Genomic DNA, 20,160 nt, shown 5'->3' with positions numbered 1-20,160 from the left:
CGCCTCTGGTTGTCAAGAAGATGGCAGCTTCCAGGCAGGCATGAGAGGAAATACTTCTTCACAAATCGAATGAATTTGGATTATTGCCGCAAGATTAGAGCACATATCTGTGTTTTTGCAATAACTGCATCGAAATAAGTGAGTAAAATTCTGAAGCGTCTGTGCCCTTTTCGCTCTGTTGTGTTTTGTTGTAGCAAACCGCCCGGCCATTTTTCTTGTGGGAGCTGTAGACTTAGGCCGATTGTTGAAAAGATGGCTGCTTCCAGAGACGGCATGAAACATAATAACATTGTGTTTATGCTGTTTAACTCAATTTAGCTCAGTTTTAAGACCGTTGCCGAGCTTGCCTTTGTATCAGGTAAATTATGCACGACAGAGAAACTTTAAATTGCGTTGAATTTAATTGAGAAATTCGGCAGCGCTTTGACAGATGCCAGCTAACGCCGTTAGCTCGAGCAAATTAGGTTGAGTAACTAGCCGCTAGAGCTAACGGGGTACGGCTAACATGAGAATTTGAATGCCGCGATTGCAACTTTAAATTTTTTGTAAATCTGGGTAAAAGGTCTCATAGTTGTTTGGCCCTTTAGTCCCATAATATTTGCAACTGTTAACACAAACTTTGGATTTTTTATAACGTTGATAATTGCGGTAAAGCGGTTGCAAAGAATGCTAAAGTTGTTAGCTACAATATGGCGACTCCCAGAGAGGCATGAAAATAGCCGACTGTTGCTAACGATTGCAGTAGTGGATAAATTAGTGGTACGACTGTGTATCGTTTTGTGAACACGGGCTTATAATCACCTGTTGGATTTGTATTCATCCTGCCTTGTTTTTTGTTGATGTAGTGGGTTAGTTGTCATGTATTTTTATTTTTCGTTTGCTTCCGCCATTTTTCCGACGGGCAGTAGCGTTAGCGGGTGTTTGTTTGGTTGCAAGATGGCGGCTTCCATGGATTGAATTCAATGGTTAGAAACAACTAATAATAAACTTGGATAATGGCAAGATTTACTATGATTCTTAACAGAAGTACGACGTCATAACTGCGTAAGAGACCATAAAGCAGAAGTTGCTCGAAAGGTTTTGTACAAATATAGTTTATTGCTGTTATTGTTTTTTCTTGTCTTTTTTTGACAGTGTTCATTAACCAAAGCTAACCGCTAACTGTAAAGCCTGCTTTAAAGTTAGCTATATTGCACGGTTAGATGCTATTTTTGTATTGCATAGGTTTTATGGAAAGATAACAGAACTATTCAAGCACACATGACTAATGCGTCTTTATTATTTATTTCGGTAGAAGTCATGTCTGCCCCTGGCTCCGCGGTATCTGGGACCACGGCGTCGGTTCTGCAGCCGCGATGGAAACGGGTCCTCGGGTGGTCTGGTCCTGTTCCCCGGCCCAGACATGGACACAGAGCTGTGGCTATAAAGGAGCTTATGGTTGTTTTCGGCGGTGGAAACGAAGGGATTGTGGATGAGCTGCATGTATACAACACCGGTAAGCGCAACTTTGCATAAGGAACTTTATCAATTGTTTCTGCAGAAAGCATCATTTCTTACAAATAAAATTCAGATATTTAGAAGGCTAACTCAAAGTACTTCTACATCTAAAATAGTACAGTTCATTTCAGTATATGTTTATAATGCGCAAAACTAAATAGCCTTGCAGGCCCCAGTAGGCCAAACAGAAGTTAGCCCCCCCTGTCGGAGAAGGATTTTAATACACGTTAAAAAAGGCGGGCTAAAATAAAATGGATGATGCTGGTTGGTTTAAGCATATCCCCTGCCCCAGTTTCCTGCTTATAAACCAATAAGGGCAGGCAGACTCAGCAGTTGTGTTTGTGTTCCCATTCTTTAATGTAGATTTTAAGTTTATGTTTCCAAAAATAAATAGAGGGTTATTTTTTGCTTCTACTTTTAAGCATTTTAAAGCCTTAGTGGGTGTGATAGCATGTCTTTACTTATTAATTACAATTTGCCACAGGAAAGCCTCCAGAAATAACCCCTTTATTGTTATTGTGTTTTAATTTTTAGCAACAAACCAGTGGTTTATCCCAGCAGTCCGTGGTGATATCCCTCCTGGTTGTGCTGCATATGGTTTTGTCTGTGATGGCACACGGTTGCTGGTATTTGGTGGAATGGTGGAGTATGGAAAGTACAGCAACGATCTTTATGAACTACAGGTAAACCTTTATGGAAAAATAACCCCAGTTTTCGTACTAAGTTTGCTTGTCAGTATAATGAAGGCTTGTAAAGTATTTATAGCAACAAAATATAGCTGGTATCTAAGTCAGATTTTCCAGAGATATTTACAAAGCAATGTTCATATGTAGGCCATCGTACTGCAAAGTGTCTTTATCAGCTGCATGCGAAATTTTGTCTTGTCTGCATCAGAGATGACTGATACAGGAAAAAATTGAGAAAGTTGATTGCAAAGTTATGTTTCACCCCTGTTACAGTTAAAATATTTACTAGAACAGGCAAATTATTACAATTAAAATCAAGGTCACTTGTAAGTTTCATCACTATACGTGTTACTGAGTGTTCAATGCTCAGCTGTACAGCATTATAGTAAGGTTGTGTCATTGAAACTATGATGACTTGTGAAATCACACAACTGTGTTGCAAAGTTTATGGTTTCATTGGTTGTGCTAGTCTTGAGAAAATACATTAAAGGAGTAATGTGTCTTTATTCTTAAAACTGTAGTAGAAAGGTTACAATTTACGTTGTTCTGCTCTTCTAGTATGTTTGGGTTTGCCAAATGTCATTAACCGATCCTGAGAAGTTCTCAAATGTTACGTTTCTGATTAAAGGATGTAAGGAAGCAGTGTGCCAAAAGTCTTTGTCACCAGATCCCAGGTGGATTTTTAATCATTGGGAAATGGAGTAGCTCTGTAAACAAACACTAAATAAATGTGGATTTGATGAGGGGGGGAAAGTATGTAAGGGTTCAGTCACAATTGTGATACTAAATCTGTCCTTATTTTTATGTTGTCAGAACAAGGAATGTGGTCAGCTTAAGACTTGTTAGTTACAGCTTATGCTGCCATCCATCGACTGATCGTTTTTTTCCACTGTGGTTTTTGCTACAGGCCAGCAGATGGGAATGGAAAAAATTAAAAGCAAAAAACCCGAAGAATGGCCCCCCTCCTTGCCCTCGTCTTGGCCACAGCTTTTCACTGGTTGGCAACAAATGCTACCTGTTTGGTGGACTCGCCAATGACAGCGAAGACCCAAAAAACAACATTCCCAGGTACAGAGGTTTTCTGAACAGTCATCAGGGGAGCACTGTTTTGCAGGACTGCAAATGTTTTTCTGTTTCAGCCACCGACGTGAGTGTCACTGTGTTTTTATTCATCAGATACCTGAATGATCTGTACACACTCGAGCTTCGTGCAGGTTCCAGTGTGGTTGGATGGGATATTCCAATCACATACGGAGTCCTGCCTCCTCCTCGTGAGAGCCACACTGCTGTGGTATACACAGAGAAGGCAACCAGGAAGTCGCGCTTAATAATCTATGGAGGAATGAGCGGTTGCCGTCTTGGAGATCTATGGACACTTGACATTGGTATGTTTTATAAAGTGTAAATGGAGAAATAACAACACTAAAATTGAAATGCCCTGCCATCAGCCCTCTGAGACATGATGCGATTCACAGAGTATCAGAACAAATGGAACTGAGCATTTCACTGTTAGAGAAGCAATATAGGAAATTGTGAGTTTTCTGTACACAAGCTGCCTTATCTTTTTGCATTTAAGAATAGATAACCTTTTATTGATTTTATTTTTTTTAATCTCCAGATACCCTGACATGGAACAAACCATCAGTAAGCGGCACAGCGCCACTTCCTCGAAGTCTTCACTCTGCTACCACCATCACAAACAAGTGAGATGACTGCTGCACATTTCCAACAGCAAACTTAATTTTTATTTTACTCATTTTTGAAATTCTGTGCTTGTTAAATGGTCTAAGTGCGAATTCATTTCTCTGTGCAGGATGTATGTTTTCGGAGGATGGGTACCTTTGGTGATGGATGATGTCAAAGTGGCCACACACGAAAAAGAGTGGAAATGCACAAACACTCTTGCGTGCTTGAACCTCGGTTTGTCTATCTCTGTTTTTATTGAAATCATATTTTTTTTGTTTGTTTTTTAAATAGCAAATGTGCAGTGCCACTCTTAACTTTTGTGTAATTCTTCGTTAGACACCATGTGTTGGGAAACAGTGTTGATGGATACTCTTGAAGACAACATCCCCAGGGCCCGTGCTGGTCACTGTGCTGTGGCTATCAATTCCAGGCTTTATGTATGGAGTGGCCGTGACGGTTATCGTAAAGCTTGGAACAACCAAGTCTGTTGTAAAGATCTGTGGTACCTGGAAACAGGTAGGTGTGTTGTAACATGAGTGCTGTTGGAGACAACAGCTCGTTATTAGATAGTATTGAAAATTCTGCTCTCCCCCCCCCAGAGCGACCGCACGCCCCTGCCAGGGTGCAGTTAGTCCGTGCCAACACAAACTCTCTGGAGGTGAGTTGGGGTGCAGTCTCCACAGCTGACACATACTTGCTGCAGCTGCAGAAGTATGACATTCCTGCAACTCCAGCTGCAGCCTCTCCAGCTATGAGCGCAACCCCATCGCAGCCGCTTAACTCTCCAAAGAGCCCAGTGCCAGCTGCTGCAGCACCGTCGGCTCAGAGCTTACCACAGACAGGTATTACAATTTTGCATTTTTGTTACCACACCAGGAAGCTCGGCAACTGCAACAACCCAAATTCTACAAGGTGTGAATAATTTGGTTCATTTGTTTTACAGCAGTTTTAAAGGTTGCAGCTCAGCAGTCTGCAACAGGCGCATCTGTTGTCACAGTTCGTCCCAGCCAGCCGGGGAAATCCCCCGTCACTGTGACATCCCTTCCTCCAGGTGTTCGAATGGTAGTTCCAGCCCAGACTACCCAGGGATCGGTATGAGCAGTTTCATACAATTGTGTTCTTTCGCTGTGAACTGCACTGCCAGATCAGCAAATAATGTCAACATTTATTTCTTTTTAACTTTTAGCCAATTGGAAGTAGCCCTCAGATGAGTGGCATGGCAGCTTTAGCTGCTGCTGCAGCAGCAACCCAGAAGATCCCGCCCTCTTCGGCAGGAACTGTCCTCAATGTTCCTGCAGGTGCTACCATTCTCAAAACAGTGGCAGTTTCTCCCAGCACAACCACAGTGAAAGTGGCTTCTCCAGTCATGGTACGCGTTGCAGTAAACGCTCTCATTTCCAACATTATGCTCGTCCTATCACAAGCCATTTGTGATAATAAATATGTGCTTGTAGGTCAGTAACCCGGCCACCCGGATGTTGAAGACTGCCGCTGCCCAAGTGGGCACAGCAACTGCATCCTCTCCCACCACTACCACCAGACCCATCATCACTGTGCACAAGTCTGGTGCAGTCACAGTGGCCCAGCAGGCCCAGGTGGTGACCACTGTGGTGGGAGGAGTCACCAAGACCATCACCCTGGTCAAGAGCCCCCTGACCATGGGCAGCAGTGGCACTCTGGTAAGAAAACATGGATTCTTTAGCATAATGTAATACTGCAACTCTACTTGAGAGCACCCTTTGGTGCTTTCACAGGCATGCTTTAAACCATGGATTCTGTAAAATGCTTCCTCGCACTCTGCATCTTTGTATCGATTGGTCACTCAATGGTGGCGTCTTTTTGAACCAGTAGGGAGGGTGTAAAAGTTGGCCTACAGTGACTATTGGAAAAGACAGGGAGCATGATGTCAGTGATCTGCATGACTGTCGGTCAGTTAGGGCTAGAATGATTCTAGAGCCACAAGTTTGGTGGTCGAGCATCCGGCTGACCTCCCCGTAATATCCGATGTTTTCTGGTGACTCATGAATTTGAGTCTCTCTCCTATGTCGGCAGATCTCCAACCTTGGCAAGATGATGTCTGTGGTACAAACCAAGCCAGTGCAGACATCAGCTGTCACAGGCCAGGCTTCCACTAACCCTCTCACACAGATCATACAGGTCAGCTATCTGCATGAGTGCAGGAAAAAACAGGAGGTAGCTTAAAACTCCTGAGACAGGCACCACGTGTCTTTCCCTGAATAGTTTTCATAACATGCACCTTTCTTTCCAGACGAAGGGTCCACTCCCAGCTGGCACAATCCTGAAGCTGGTGACCTCTGCAGATGGCAAACCCACAACCATCATCACCACCTCCCAGGCTGGAGGCACAGGAAACAAGCCCACTATCCTCAACATCAGCGGAGTCTCTCCTACTACCACTAAGCAGGGTACCACCATCATTAAGACTATCCCCATGTCAGCCATCATGACCCAGCCTGGAGCTACAGGTTTGTTCTCATTCAAGTTTGCACACTTTTTGGCATTTGCTGTGTAAATTAACCTTTAGATTTAGGATTAGTGATTGATCAGTGATTATATTCATGCTTGTGTTTGTCCTTGCAGGTGTAACAAGCAGTGCAGGTATGAAAACGCCCATTACAATCCTTACCACAAAGGTGATGACCACAGGAACTCCTGGGAAAATCATCACTGCGGTGCCCAAACTTGCCACGGCAGCTGGCCAGCAGGGACTGACACAGGTAAATTGTCTCTTTTTGCTCAGCAGTGTTTGGTACATATTGTGTTTGTTGTGCTGCCTGTTTATCCTAAATCTTCTGTTTCTAGGTGGTTTTGAAGGGTGCTCCCGGGCAACCTGGCACTATTTTACGCACTGTTCCCATGAGCACAGTGGGTGGCGTTCGTCTGGTTACACCAGTGACTGTGTCTGCTGTTAAGCCGACTGTCACAACTCTGGTTGTCAAGGGGACTACAGGTACGAAAAAATTACTAAGTAATGATTATGTAAATTAACAGTTTTGTTTCTCTGGTTTCATTTTTCAAACCACATTTCTTCCAGGTGTCACCACTCTCGGCACAGTCACTGGTACCGTTTCTTCTAGCTTGGCGGGAGGCACAGTTGATAGTTCAACTTCCTCTCTCGTTACTCCCATCACCACACTGGGAACCATTGCTACCCTGTCCAGCCAGGTCATCAACCCAACTGCCATTACAGTTTCAGCTGCTCAGACTAGCCTGACTTCTTCCTCCGCACTGCCCTCTTCTACTATGACAGTGCAGGTAATACTCAGCAGCTCCACTTTGTAATATTTGTATTTTAGTCATTAGGCTTTGAAGCTCTTGCAGTAGCATGTGTCATAAGCTTTAAGTAGTATATCACAACATGCTGAAAAAGACCATATGTGAAGATGTTGCTACCTCTTCTTGTAAACACAGACTAATGGAGAGCTGCTCCTCAGAAATTTTCAGACAGTCAATGAAGTTCTTCTGTTTTAGACCATGTATAACATACTATTTGCCTTAGAGCTGACATCTCTTTCCTCTCAGCAGAACCAGCCCACCCAGGTGACTCTGATCACAACTCCCAGTGGTGTTGAGGCTCAGCCAGTACAAGATCTACCAGTATCCATCCTGGCTTCACCAACCTCTGAGCAACCCACTTCCACTGAGGCTGGAGCTGCTGGAGAGAGCTCTGGAACTGTCACTCTGGTCTGCTCTAATCCGCCCTGTGAGACCCACGAAACGGGAACTACCAACACAGCCACCACTTCGTCTGCAACAATTGGAGCAGGGCAGGTCTGCTCTAACCCACCATGTGAAACCCATGAAACAGGAACCACCAACACGGCCACCACTTCCTCAGCTACAATCGGTGCAGGACAGGTCTGCTCGAATCCGCCCTGCGAGACCCATGAGACCGGAACTACCAACACAGCCACAACTGCTTCTTCAAACATGTCTGCGCTACGCATGTGCTCCAACCCACCATGTGAGACCCATGAAACCGGAACAACAAACACGGCTACCACAGCAACGTCGAACATGGGAGGAGTGCAGCAGGCGTGCTCCAACCCGCCCTGCGAGACCCATGAGACCGGAACTACCAACACAGCCACAACTGCTTCTTCAAACATGTCTGCGCTACGCATGTGCTCCAACCCACCATGTGAGACCCATGAAACCGGAACAACAAACACGGCTACCACAGCAACATCGAACATGGGAGCAGTGCAGCAGGCGTGCTCCAACCCGCCCTGTGAGACCCATGTGACGGGCACCACCAACTCCACCACACAAGCTTCATCTAGCATGAATGCAAACCAGACAGACACGGTGCAGAGCGTGTGCTCTAATCCACCCTGCGAAACCCATGAGACGGGGACCACCAATTCTCCGTCCACAGCCACCTCCAGCATGGGAGGAGACCAGACCAGCACAACAACAGCCCTGGTCCAAAGGGTTTGCTCCAACCCTCCCTGTGAAACACACGAGACAGGGACCACCAACACAGCCACAACTGCCACTTGTAGCATGGAGACAGGTGAAGGCACTGGTATGTAAACATACTGTGTACATTTTACCTGAATAATCTTATTTCTTTTCTTTTTCTTTTATAATTAACAGCAAGTTAGGTTTCCGTACACTGTGTGGTGACTCTCAATCTTTCTTCTTTTTTTAATTACACTTGTCTTGATATTTCTTAAAATAACATCTAGATCTCACATGACGGATGATTGTTTTTCTCTAAGCAGTAAAAGTAGTTTGTTTAGAAATCAGCTATGTTACTATGTCTCATTAGCGACCCAGCAGACAGAAGAAGGAGCAGAAGGTACCAGCAGCACAGAAGAGGCATCCACCACAGCAACAACTGGCACCACCCAGGGCAGGGCTATCACTACTGTCACTCAGTCTACACCAGCCCCTGGACCCTCTGTGCCTGTAAGAATACCACATCATTCCTGTCAAAATAAGATCCTTTTCTAAAAACCATCCAGTATGACTAGGTGATGGTGGTAAAACTAATCCTAGTAGATGTCCACGTTGGGGCTGCATTTCTGAATTTGATATGCTGTACAGACAAAAGTACCAGGCCACCTACACATTACACTTAAAGGATCTGCTTGACCATGGAAACTGAAGTTGTGAAACTCCTAGTGCACAGTACTTGTGCTGACGAGAAAGCCAGAGCAAGTTTATAATCCTGTAGGTATTGAGTCAGCAGAGTGTTGATAGAGTGTTGGCGTCCTATTACATTACTGCGCTGAATATCTATGAACAAAACATTCAGAAATGTTTGTAAAGGCAGACTGTATTGGTAGGTGCCAGAATTTAAACACCGGTGGCCATAGGACTGAAAACGCCTGACTTTGCAGATTAAGAAGTGTGGCCTAATACTTTTGTCAATATGTGTGTACGAATATGTAAGAAGAATGTCATTTCCAGAGTTTCTTTCTCATTGTGGGGTATGATTTCTTTGTTTCCCTCTAGTCGATCTCATCCATCACAGAGGGAGTAAGCACTGCAGCTAGCTCCACAGAGGAACCCATGCAGACTGATGAGCCAGCATCAGCAGAAGCTGCACCTGTTGAGGAAGGAACCGCAGCAATGGAGACGCAAGCAGAGGTGAATAAAGTATGAAGGCAAAAAAGTCTGTTTGGCCTTTGATTTTGAAATTCTTTGCAGTCATGCATTTTCCATGTTTTTTTGATGGGACTGCTTTAATGTGTTCCCCAGGGAGAAGCAGCAGCAGCGACAGCCTTGAACCTTCCTTCAGAGCTGATGTCTGAGGGCCAGGGAGCCACACTAATGGTGACGGGGCTGTCGGACGAGGAACTGGCTGTCACTGCAGCAGCAGAGGCGGCTGCACAAGCAGCAGCCACAGAGGAAGCCCAGGCCCTCGCTATCCAGGCGGTCCTCCAGGCAGCTCAGCAAGCCGTAATGAGTGAGTAGAATCAAAGCTTTTTGTTCACAGACTTTCGAATTTTGAACCATAGCATAGCCTAAGTTCAAGGGCTGGCTCTAGTTAACAGGACACTTGTCAGTAAAACTATTCCTCTAGATGTGAAACTCCTGAATTCTCTGTGATCTTGCTATTCATAAAAAATGTATAACTTACAGATGAAGGCGATGCTGCTGGAGAGAACCAGCAACCCACCAACATCCCCATCATGCTGACCCAGCAAGATCTTGCAGCACTGGTCCAACAGCAGCAACAATTGCAGGAGGCTCAGGCCGCAGCTCAGCAGGCCACGGTGGACACAAGCTTGCCCACCGAGGGTCTTGCTCCTGCCGACAGCCTCAATGATCCGTCTGTTGAGAGCAATGGGCACAACGAAATGGCCGCTGCAGTCACAAGTGCTGTGGCTTCTCTCCTGCCACGCACCACAGCTGAGAGTATGTTTGTGTTGTGTTTGGTTTTTTTATAGTTACTTTGAATGTTACTGTTTGTTACAGCAGACTGATTATTTTTGTATTGCTCTTGACATTGTACAGCGCTTGCGCCATCAAGTACGTTTGCACCCTCTGTATCTGTGGCAAGTCCAGCTAAACTTCAAGCAGCAGCCACTCTAGCAGAGGTCGCCAATGGCATTGAGGGAGAGGTGAGTCATTTTGGTGCTGCTGCACTTCTGATTATGTCAGTTGAGGTGAAGAGAGGAAAGGAGGAATTTGCTGACCGTTTTTGTTCCCATGCAGAAGCAAGCCCCTCAGCCAGCTCCAGTGAAGCCTGTCGTGAAAAAGGAGAACCAGTGGTTTGATGTTGGGATTGTTAAAGTGACAAATATGGTTGTCACTCACTACTATGTGCCAGGAGATGATTCTCAAGGAGATGTAAGTTGTCTCAGGGAGCCTTTTCTTGTTCAGAATGATATTGATGTGCGTTACAAGAATCCATCTTTATCTAACTTGTATTTATGTGTTTGGTAGGATGACTCTGGCATTATACCAGACTACAGCCAGATGAAGAAAATGGAGCTGCAGCCTGGAACAGCTTACAAGTTCCGTGTTGCTGGAATCAACGCCTGCGGTCGTGGAGCTTTCTCTGAGATTTCAGCTTTCAAGACTTGCCTACCAGGCTTCCCGGGGGCACCTTGTGCCATCAAAATCAGCAAGGTAAACAAACCCTGTTGCATTATAGATTTTACTCACAGGTGTGCCATACGTGATCACGTGAGCCATGGTTTTGGCACCAAGTAGCATCTTTTCACTGTATCCCCCCCAGAGCCCAGATGGTGCCCACCTAACCTGGGAGCCACCCTCGGTGACGTCAGGAAAGATCATTGAGTACTCTGTGTACCTGGCCATCCAGAGCAACCAAACAGCTGAAGCCAAGGCTTCCACCCCAGCCCAGCTAGCCTTCATGCGTGTGTATTGTGGACCCAACCCATCTTGCTTGGTTCAGTCGTCCAGCCTCTCTAACGCACACATCGACTACACCACCAAGCCAGCGATCATCTTCCGCATTGCCGCCCGTAACGAGAAGGGCTATGGTCCTGCCACACAAGTTCGATGGCTGCAAGGTGAGTTCACAAATAAGTTCTTTAAAATATTAAAAATACTTAATTACTGAGGCTGCTGTTGATGGATTGAATCTCTCCACTTTAATGCCCTGTAGAATCTGGCAAAGATGCCTCCTCTGCAAAACCGGCCCCCAAAAGACCAGGCACCTCTCCTGATACGTAAGTACAGTATTCATGTTTCATATCGTGCACACAGGAACATTTCATCGATGAATAAAACATCCAGCACTTATTCTGGTTTTGTGTGTTCTCCTGCAGTAAGTCTACTGGTCCAAAGAAAGCAAGGACGGACCAGTGAGGTGGCCTGGAGATCCCTCCCAGTCTTTTCTTTTGGTCTTTTTTTTTACCCCACTCGCTGTCTTTTTATCAAGAAGACTGACCTTCACCCTTTCTCCTCTTCATCCTCATCCTAACCTCATCCTCCATCCACTTCCCCAAATGTCTCAGACAGAGACGGCAATGGAGGCAGAACAACCATATGAAGCCGAGACGAAAGTTGATCTGAGAGATGTTTCTGTAGATAAAACCCTCCTTCCTCCTCGTTCTGTTGGTCGTACTATTTTTAGAGCAAACCTAGAAGCACATTATCTTTTTCAGTCACATCCCCTTCCATCCTTTTAACACCTATTTTTGACTTATTTCAATAGTTGGAACAGTATAGAGAAGCATTTACATCTTTCACAAACTGGGAGCCAGCCTGAGCGCAATGTTACCCTTTTTCTTTTTCCTGTGTTTTTGGGGAATTCTGGGGGGGATGTAGAGAGAGACTACATGGAATGATGTACAGTGTTGAAAAAGGCTGTGGAAGCATTAGTATAGATGAGAGGAAAAAAAATCGGTATGGAATCAAATAAAGCACTTGTCCTCTGTGAAGGAGGACTTTTTTTTTTTTATTATTATTATTATTTTGCTCAAAACTAATTTGCTTCATTGAGAACCAAGTCTGTACAGTCATCGTACTGGACTCCAGTCTCCTGGTAATGTCATCACTGTGCGCTTTTTACCCCAAGATGAGGACTGGTGGCCAACATGTTGGAAGAATGGCAAAAGGAAGAGATTTGTAGAGAACGAATGACTTTGCTAGGACTGAGACTTGCAGCACACATGGAAAAAAAAAATCTTCCCAAAAAATTAGCAAGCAATGATGCAGAAGATCTTTTGTGTAGTTTATTTTTGTATTTTTTAAGCTTTTTTCCTTCTGTGTGTATGTGTATGTTGTGTGCATTTTTAAGAGAAAAAAAAATACATCAGTTTTTTTTAACTGTTGTTCATCCCAATAATTTGTGTTCATGGGAAGATGTTGTGGCTAATGTTGAGGTTGCCACTCTATTTTAAAAAAAGAAATCTTCAGTTGGTTGTATGTTCTTGTTAACAGATGGCAATGAAAGTGAGAAAGACTTTTTGTATTTGTTCCAAGTAGAAACCGCAGAGGTTATAGGACTGAAGGGAACTTTTGATGTGGACCCAGGGAGAGGAGTTTTTACTTTGTTTACTACTCGATACTTGTGTTGCTTCATTTGCCAAACATGGAAACACAAGGGGGAGGAGAGGCTTAGAAAAGACCAACATCAGATCTTTTCCATCCTTTCCCCTCCCCCTCCATGATATCCCGATCAGTTGTCCTATGCTTTTTACGCTTATGAATGTGCTGTCCTCACGTCTAAGTTTTAGAATGGCAAATTATCAGTAGAATAATTTTCCCTTCCCCTATTTGATGTATGTAAATCCATTTAATAAATCTTTTGTTCCTTTCCACGGCTCTGTATTCCAGACTACAGATGGTGTGCGAGCTAACTGTGACATGTAAAACCCATATGTCTTTTGAACGGCGATGTCTTGGGAAGAAAGCTTACATAGCTGGAGTGTACTCACTTGTAAATTAGTTCATTCATAGAGCAAGAATGAAAAAAAAAAAAAACAGACAAAACAAAAAAAGGAAACATCTTGGCCTTTTATATAATTACCTGTAACAAACTGTTTTTACATGTTGGTCATCTCTTGATTGCCTTTTGTGTCTTTGCTTATAAAAGAAACGTATATATATATATATATATAAATATATATAGTCTCCCTAATTTGCTTCTGTCAAGCTGATTCACTGTAGGAGTCCGAATCACTGCTAGGTTCGTTACAATACAAAACTTGTACAGGGAGGAGGTTTCTGACTGGACATGAGTGTATATCTACTTTGTAAGAGTGGATTCAGTTGTGATGGTAACGACGGCCACGAAGATGAGAGCCCGGGTTTGCCGCTTTTTCTCTGGCCCGTGCCTCGGGTTCTGTTTGTGATTTCTCCCGATTACTTTCTAGAAATGAAAACTTTCTCTTCATATGCATTCATAATTTTGTGCGTGTCGGTGTGTCTGTTGAACAAAACTAGACATGCATGCAAAAAAGCAGTGTATTTTAGTAGTGATGCCTTAAGTTAGACCATAAGCTGAAGGTTCTCAGAAAAAAAAGAAAAAAAGAAGAAAAAACATTTAATGAGTTTGTTCCTCTCTCCATGTGGTATACAATTGTGTCCTTTCCTTCCACAGTACCTTTGCTGGGTCACTATTTTTGCACCCTCGTTAGATAGGTCCTCATCAGCAGTGCCGAGGTCTCTGAACTTTCCCCTTCCACACTGGGACGAGTGCGCCTCTCAGCACTCACAGGTGTTGCGAGTTTCTCTCGGCTGTTTGCAGGTTATCTGGAAATGTCCTGTATTTTCCAATGTGTGTTTTTTGTACTGTAGGGAGTAATGTATCTTTTATCATCAAAAAATAAACATGTTAAACATAAAAAAAAAAAATAGGCTTTTGTGCGTGTGTGTTTATTAAAAGTAAACACAAGACAAGTTGAGTCACCTGCTGTAAGCCACGCTGAGCCGCTCTCAAAAACGGCTTCTCTACATCCAGATCTTCTTTGGCACTTCCTTCAAAGTATTCAGCTCTAATTTCCTCGCACCACTGCCGGGACAGCTTGTCAGACACCTGAGAGGAAACAAAATGTTACTCACATGATGGATCAGAGTAATGTGTGGAATAAAACACACAAATCTAAAGGATGGGCCTCTTGGCAAACTGAGTTTCACGAGCAGCGGGCTTGGAAAGCCTGTGGTGACCAGAACACGTCAAACTAAACAATGGTCACTTTTGTCATGCTGAGAGCCATCCTGAGATGGCATCTGATTTGTAAGAGTTAATAAACATGGATTATACAGATTAAAGGCTTAGCATTAAGAATATAAAGGACAAACACAGCCCTGATTTCTTTATATTTGCTCCTAGTGAGCCAGTGATCTTGACCAATAGTTCTTCAGGCTTTCTGAAGGTCTTTCAAAGTTTTTCTTTCTACACTGACTGCATTTCCCTCTGTTCAATCCAGTCATAGACACTAATCTACAAATCATTCAAGCATTAAATAAATCCACCTAACTCAACGCATGAAGTCTTCACATAACCGAAAACATAGCAAACCCATTTCAAATGATATTGTTAGGTGCTCCGTTACTAGCAGCCTGTCATTAAAAACATTTGTTCACATTTCTTGACTAGAATCTACTAAAAATCCCAAAGACAACACTTTGACAGGCATAAAATATTTTTGCAAAGGGATTTCCATTCGCATCTCTACAAAGTGTGCAGTGACTACTATACGTAATGTAGTAGTCACTGTTAACTGTTATTCTGTCAGACTTCAGCTTGTGTTTTTGTATTTTATTTTAATTCAAATGTCCCAACTCTGCCTAACCAAATAAAATAAGCACAAAGGAAAGCTAAATATCGTTTAGACAGTTTCTCTTTCTATCCCAATAACACTTAAATGGGTACACTGTTATTTCAGCTGCTGGCTTCTTCGTCAATCATTTTTAGGTCCGAGTCGGGATGTGGCTATAGATAGTCACATCTGATTTTGAGCTGCCACTTCCTTGTGAGAGTCACATGCAGTGTGTCACTTTGCATCAGCTTTCTTCATTCTGCAAAACTGAATAATAATCAAAATAATATCAACTGACAATTTTCTTCCACCGACTTCAAGTAGTTTTCAGGCTTTCTTGTAGATTCATTGCATTTTCTCTTTGTGGTAGTTTCCATCCAATTCCAGTAAAATCTGCACTGATTGTGATTTACAGTTTTCCTCCTTGGGTAGGCAGTAGAACAGTGAGGTTAACCTGCACTTGACCCATGCTTTCTTCACGTATCTTTCCTGCAGTGTTGACTTTTGAATACCAGAACCAATCAAAATGTGAGACTGAGGGACAAGAGATAAAAAAAAAAAAATGCTGTGCAGCCTCCACATAAAGTAGGACACCTGGTTACCCTGGACGCAGCTTACTTTACTGTGCGCTCACACCAAAAATAGAACAGAAGAATACAAAATGTTAATAGAGACTTCACTTTTGATCTAACACTCACTGTGACTTGCATTTCCTTTGCAAGAGTGTAATTTACAAGTGTATTTCAGAAAGAAAAGAGAAATCTCTTGGTGTAAACAACATGAAAGCATGGCTCCATTCTACCAACAGTTCAGGCTGATGGTCGTGGTGTTGGTGGTGTAATGGTGAGAGGGCACATTTTCTTGGCACACTGGGCATCTTAGTACCAACTGAGAATGGTTTAAATACCGCAGCCTACCCGAGAACTGTTGCTGACCACGTCTATACCTTAATGACCGTCTTCAGATGGCTGCTTCCAGCAGGATAATGCCACAGAGCTCAAAAATATCAAAGTGGCTTCTTGAGCTTAACAATGAGTTTGCTTTACTCAAGTGGTCTCCACAGTCACCAGACTGGAATCCTACAGAGCACCTCGGGGGATGTGGTCAAACGGGAGATTCACATCATGGATCTGGAGAAGCTGTGTGAGGCTGTGGATCAAAATCTCAGAGGAATCTTTTCCCACCACCTGGGGAGTCTACACCATGAAGAATTAAGGCAGTTCTAAAGGCAAAACTAAGCTAAGGTGTACATTTAAAAGTGCCCAGTGACTGCATACACACAGAATGGCAAAATTGAAGCAATTTGATAACAAACCCGATAACAAGGTAGCTCAATATAGACTAAAGGTCCTAAACCTAAGTGATCACACTTAGGTTTAGTAGGTTCCCACTACAGCACCAGGCCGGAAAGCAGGTAAGACAAAAATGATGTTATAGTTCAGTCGTGGTTCCAACAAATCTGCATTTAATAAAACTGTACTGAGCCACGTGTGTGGTAAACCTGGAGATGCCTCACTGAGACCGACTGAAAGAAGAGGACTTTGACTAACCTCTCGGTCGCTCAGATCCGTTTTGTTGCCCAGTACAATAAAAGGGAAATCAGAAGGATCCTTGGGTTCCCCTTGGATCAAAAACTCCTTCCTCCACCCATCCAGAGCAGAGAAGCTGGCCTTGGATGTGACATCAAACACCAGCATGCAGCAGTGAGCTCCCCTGTACAGAGGTGTACCCAGAGACTGGAACCTCTCTGTGCCTGCTGTGTCCCAGATCTGACATACACACAGTGGGAAACATGGGATTAACCATCCTATATGACATGAGTGTCTTGTTCCTGGGTGTGCGGGGGCTTGTTTCACTGCCAAATGCACAGGTGAATTACCTGCAGCGTGACTGTGTCCCCATCTATGCTGATTGTTTTAGAGAGGAAGTCGGTCCCCACAGTGGCCCGGTACATGTTGGTGAAGCGGTGATTCACGTATCTGTTCATGACGGAGGATTTTCCCACCCTAAGTAAACACTCACATGTTTAGTGGAAATCGACAAAATGAAGACCTCTCGCTCTTTTACCGGAGACAGGCGCATTATTCTTCTTGCATCGCACTGCGCCGTTAAATACAAGCCCACACTTTCACACTTTTGAGAATTTGGAATTATGTCTTAAACTATGAACAGAAAGAGAGCCGGAGTAAATGAAAGTGAAACAAGTATCGGTGGAACTGCGGAATTAATAAGAACCTTTAAATGCCCCTTTAACTCACCCAGAGTTTCCTATGAGGATTATTTTCAGTGTAATAGGACCCTTTTTGTCACTCATATCCATGTCTGATTGTTTGGCCCAGCCGGTATGAACCCACGAGAGCTCACGCTGCCGATGCCTTCACGGGTCCCTAGAAATATGCGCCTTCAATGACTGGACGTGTCACACGCCTATAGCCAGATTTAGAAATTAAAATAAAATAACTAAAATACTAATATTATTATTATTGTTTTAAAGTTTTCAAGTGATTTCCTCCGTGTGTTAAATATATTCTTTCTTTTTTTCTTTTCTTTTGTTCTTACCACACTGCTGGCAAGTTGCAACTAAATGTCCAAAATTCCAATTAAGTGGCTGTGCTTTGAAGGCACCTCATCATGACAGGTGATTGGCACACAGCCGCGTTCTCCTCATTCCTGTATGAAAGGTCCACAGACTCAGCAACAGGGCTCTACTCCAGGAACAACTCTGAGTTTGTTAACCCTGAGCTGAGGAAACTCCGGATCTTCTTGTTCCAGAAAAACAGTCAACTTCAACTCTGAGTCAGTAACTGGGGTCAGATAACCTGCTCGCTGGCAGGTTTTAATTAGCGAACTGAGTTTCTCTCTGACTCCTCCCCTCTTGCTGCACCTGAATCACCTGGCTGACACCTCGAATCATTTCCTCATTTATAAAATCGCAGTCATTGTGTAGGGGAGTGAACTAATCTGCAGAAGTTGACGTTTTTACAAGCACTGAAATCCCAGTTAGACGCTAATTTGTTCTATTTTTGTACTTAACATTAAACAGGCATTTACTCCTCGATATACAGGTATATACAGCCATGACGTTGCATATTTCTAATCAACCCAGTATAAGATCCACAGTCTCCATCTCTGTGGCTCTGTGGAGAGTAGCTGTCAGACTGTCAGTCAGCTCTTCTGAAACATTTACTGTAGCAATGACTGTTTCAGTCAAACTCGTCTGTGTAAAACTTTAGACGCACCACATACTGATGGTGATGGAAAAATGTCTGTCACAGCTCGATCTTGGATATGATGGGAATATTTGAGTGAAGGTGAGACTAATCTTCACAGATTGTTCACAGATTCAGTCACTGAATAATCTGAAACAATTTAAAGCAACTGAACCTCAAAATATTTTCCACTGAAGATCACCTGAGTGACTCTATCAGTGACTCCAAACTGGATCAGCCCTAAGGTAGCCTATAGGCTCTGTAATGGATCAGTGTTTTTGATCACTGTTCGGCTTTACTAATAAAACTTTACATTCTACTTTACATTCTACATTTGGAAAGCGGCCCTTCATTTATTATTATTATTATTATTATTATTATTATTATTATTATTATTATTATTATTATTTATTTATTATTATTATTTATTTATTTATTTATTTTAGATCAAACTATAATGATTACACTGGTGAACAGTAAAGATTAATTTTTCTATAAATCTCAAAAATGGGATTGTTACAGCCCATCAGTACATCAAATGTTCACTAAACAAATTAAAATACATAAAAATAAAAATGAAATGCTCAAAACTGTAAAAAAAAAGCCCAAAAAAAAACAACCCTTCCTTTATTCCCCACTAGAGGGCAGTATAGACCTCAGGTGGTTTATTTTTCTTCTCGGACAGATATGCTTAGAGCCATGAGGTAGGGTTGCTTTGAATAATCATTAAATGACCAGTTTAGTGTTTTTAACTAATTGTGAGGTTAAAGTTATTAATGAAAGTTAAAATATCATCAATATTTTAATTAAATGTAAAAAAAAAAAGGCTAAAAGAAGAAGGAGACATATCAGAAAGGCTAAAATGCTGACATTTACTCACACTTTGTACTTTGATGTTTAAGAGTTTCCTTTTATTGGAGTAATCAAATTCTGCCATCGTTTATTACGTTTCACTTTTGAGTGTTCAGGTTAGTGTAAGAAAAGAACCTTACAGTAACCTGAGGACAGGTTCATATATATCTATCTATATATACATCAATCATACAATCATCATAAGAATATGTTGAATTCACTGCCAAAAGCCAACGGAAAATCTCATGATTCATGAGGTTAATGAGGTGAAATAATTACCATAACTCAGTATACAGTTAGTGTCATTGTTGGGTCTTACAGAATGAAAAATAACACTTTAAAAATAATGGTTCTTGAAATAAAATGGCCAAGAATGTGGGAATTTTGTCATCTAAACAGCATCATTAAACGATTCAGTAAATCTCTGCGTAAAGAAGAACAAAAAACAATGCTGATCTTAAACATGATGCTGAAGTGGAAATCCCATCTTAGTATTATTCAGAAAGTCACAGTCAGTAAACTTTTTTTGCTGCATCCACAAATGTGAGGTGAAATTCCACCATACAGAGACATAGAGGCATACATGAACATGATCCAGAAACTCTGAGCTCTCCTCTGGACTGACCTCATATAAGATGGACTGAGGCAAAGTGTAAACTCTTTGGTCTCTCTTTGCTGATATTGTGTTTGAAAATCATGGACTTTGTGTCCTTGCTGTTGGAGAGTAGAGGAATCATTTGGCTTGTTATCAGAGCACGGTTAAAGGCAGTACCCGTGATAGTATGGGGCACATCAGCGCACACTGGATGTATAAACTGCCTCTGTGAAGGCCTTGATTGTTTTCAGTGAGGCCATGCAATCAGTCACAATCCCTCATCTACCCATTGAAAACATCTGGTGCACTATTTTTAGAACTCAATACAATTGATCAGTTTCAACATCTAACATGTTGTGTTTTCAAACCAATACTATCACACTTTTTTTTACTTGATGCCTGCCTTTAGAAATGAGATTCTA

At 42.7% G+C, this 20,160-nt stretch overlaps 2 protein-coding genes across 3 annotated transcripts; one reads left to right on the top strand and one right to left on the bottom strand.

Moving 5' to 3' along the window:
• Window positions 1-2: 2 nt before the first annotated feature.
• Window positions 3-13,136, top strand: hcfc1a (host cell factor C1a). Of its 2 annotated transcripts, none has more exons than XM_082532523.1 (28): window positions 3-138; window positions 1,295-1,495; window positions 2,032-2,180; window positions 3,091-3,251; window positions 3,360-3,568; window positions 3,802-3,886; window positions 3,997-4,103; window positions 4,206-4,385; window positions 4,469-4,711; window positions 4,813-4,961; window positions 5,056-5,238; window positions 5,324-5,548; window positions 5,922-6,026; window positions 6,139-6,355; window positions 6,471-6,607; window positions 6,693-6,840; window positions 6,925-7,145; window positions 7,416-8,418; window positions 8,665-8,804; window positions 9,354-9,488; window positions 9,600-9,807; window positions 9,984-10,259; window positions 10,359-10,465; window positions 10,560-10,694; window positions 10,791-10,976; window positions 11,086-11,383; window positions 11,479-11,542; window positions 11,642-13,136. In XM_082532523.1, exons 2-28 carry the CDS (start codon window positions 1,300-1,302, stop codon window positions 11,679-11,681), a joined length of 5,307 nt encoding a protein of 1,768 aa, XP_082388649.1. In that variant the 5' UTR covers window positions 3-138; window positions 1,295-1,299; the 3' UTR covers window positions 11,682-13,136. The 2 variants fall into 2 exon arrangements, with proteins under 2 accessions (XP_082388649.1, XP_082388648.1); XM_082532522.1 differs by having other exon boundaries at window positions 7,413-8,418.
• LOC309706214 (ras-related protein rab7) lies at window positions 12,549-17,487 on the bottom strand. Its single transcript, XM_082532528.1, has 5 exons — window positions 17,341-17,487; window positions 16,962-17,088; window positions 16,633-16,851; window positions 14,230-14,355; window positions 12,549-14,111 (listed from the first exon to the last, which is right to left on the bottom strand). Exons 1-5 carry the CDS (start codon window positions 17,400-17,402, stop codon window positions 14,025-14,027), a joined length of 621 nt encoding a protein of 206 aa, XP_082388654.1. The 5' UTR covers window positions 17,403-17,487; the 3' UTR covers window positions 12,549-14,024.
• Between the last annotated feature and the right edge of the window lie 2,673 nt (window positions 17,488-20,160).

Source organism: Aulonocara stuartgranti (assembly GCF_965226115.1).
Source record: "Aulonocara stuartgranti genome assembly, chromosome: 5".
Lineage (NCBI taxonomy): Eukaryota > Metazoa > Chordata > Actinopteri > Cichliformes > Cichlidae > Aulonocara > Aulonocara stuartgranti.
This window is presented reverse-complemented; position numbering and strand designations above follow the sequence as displayed.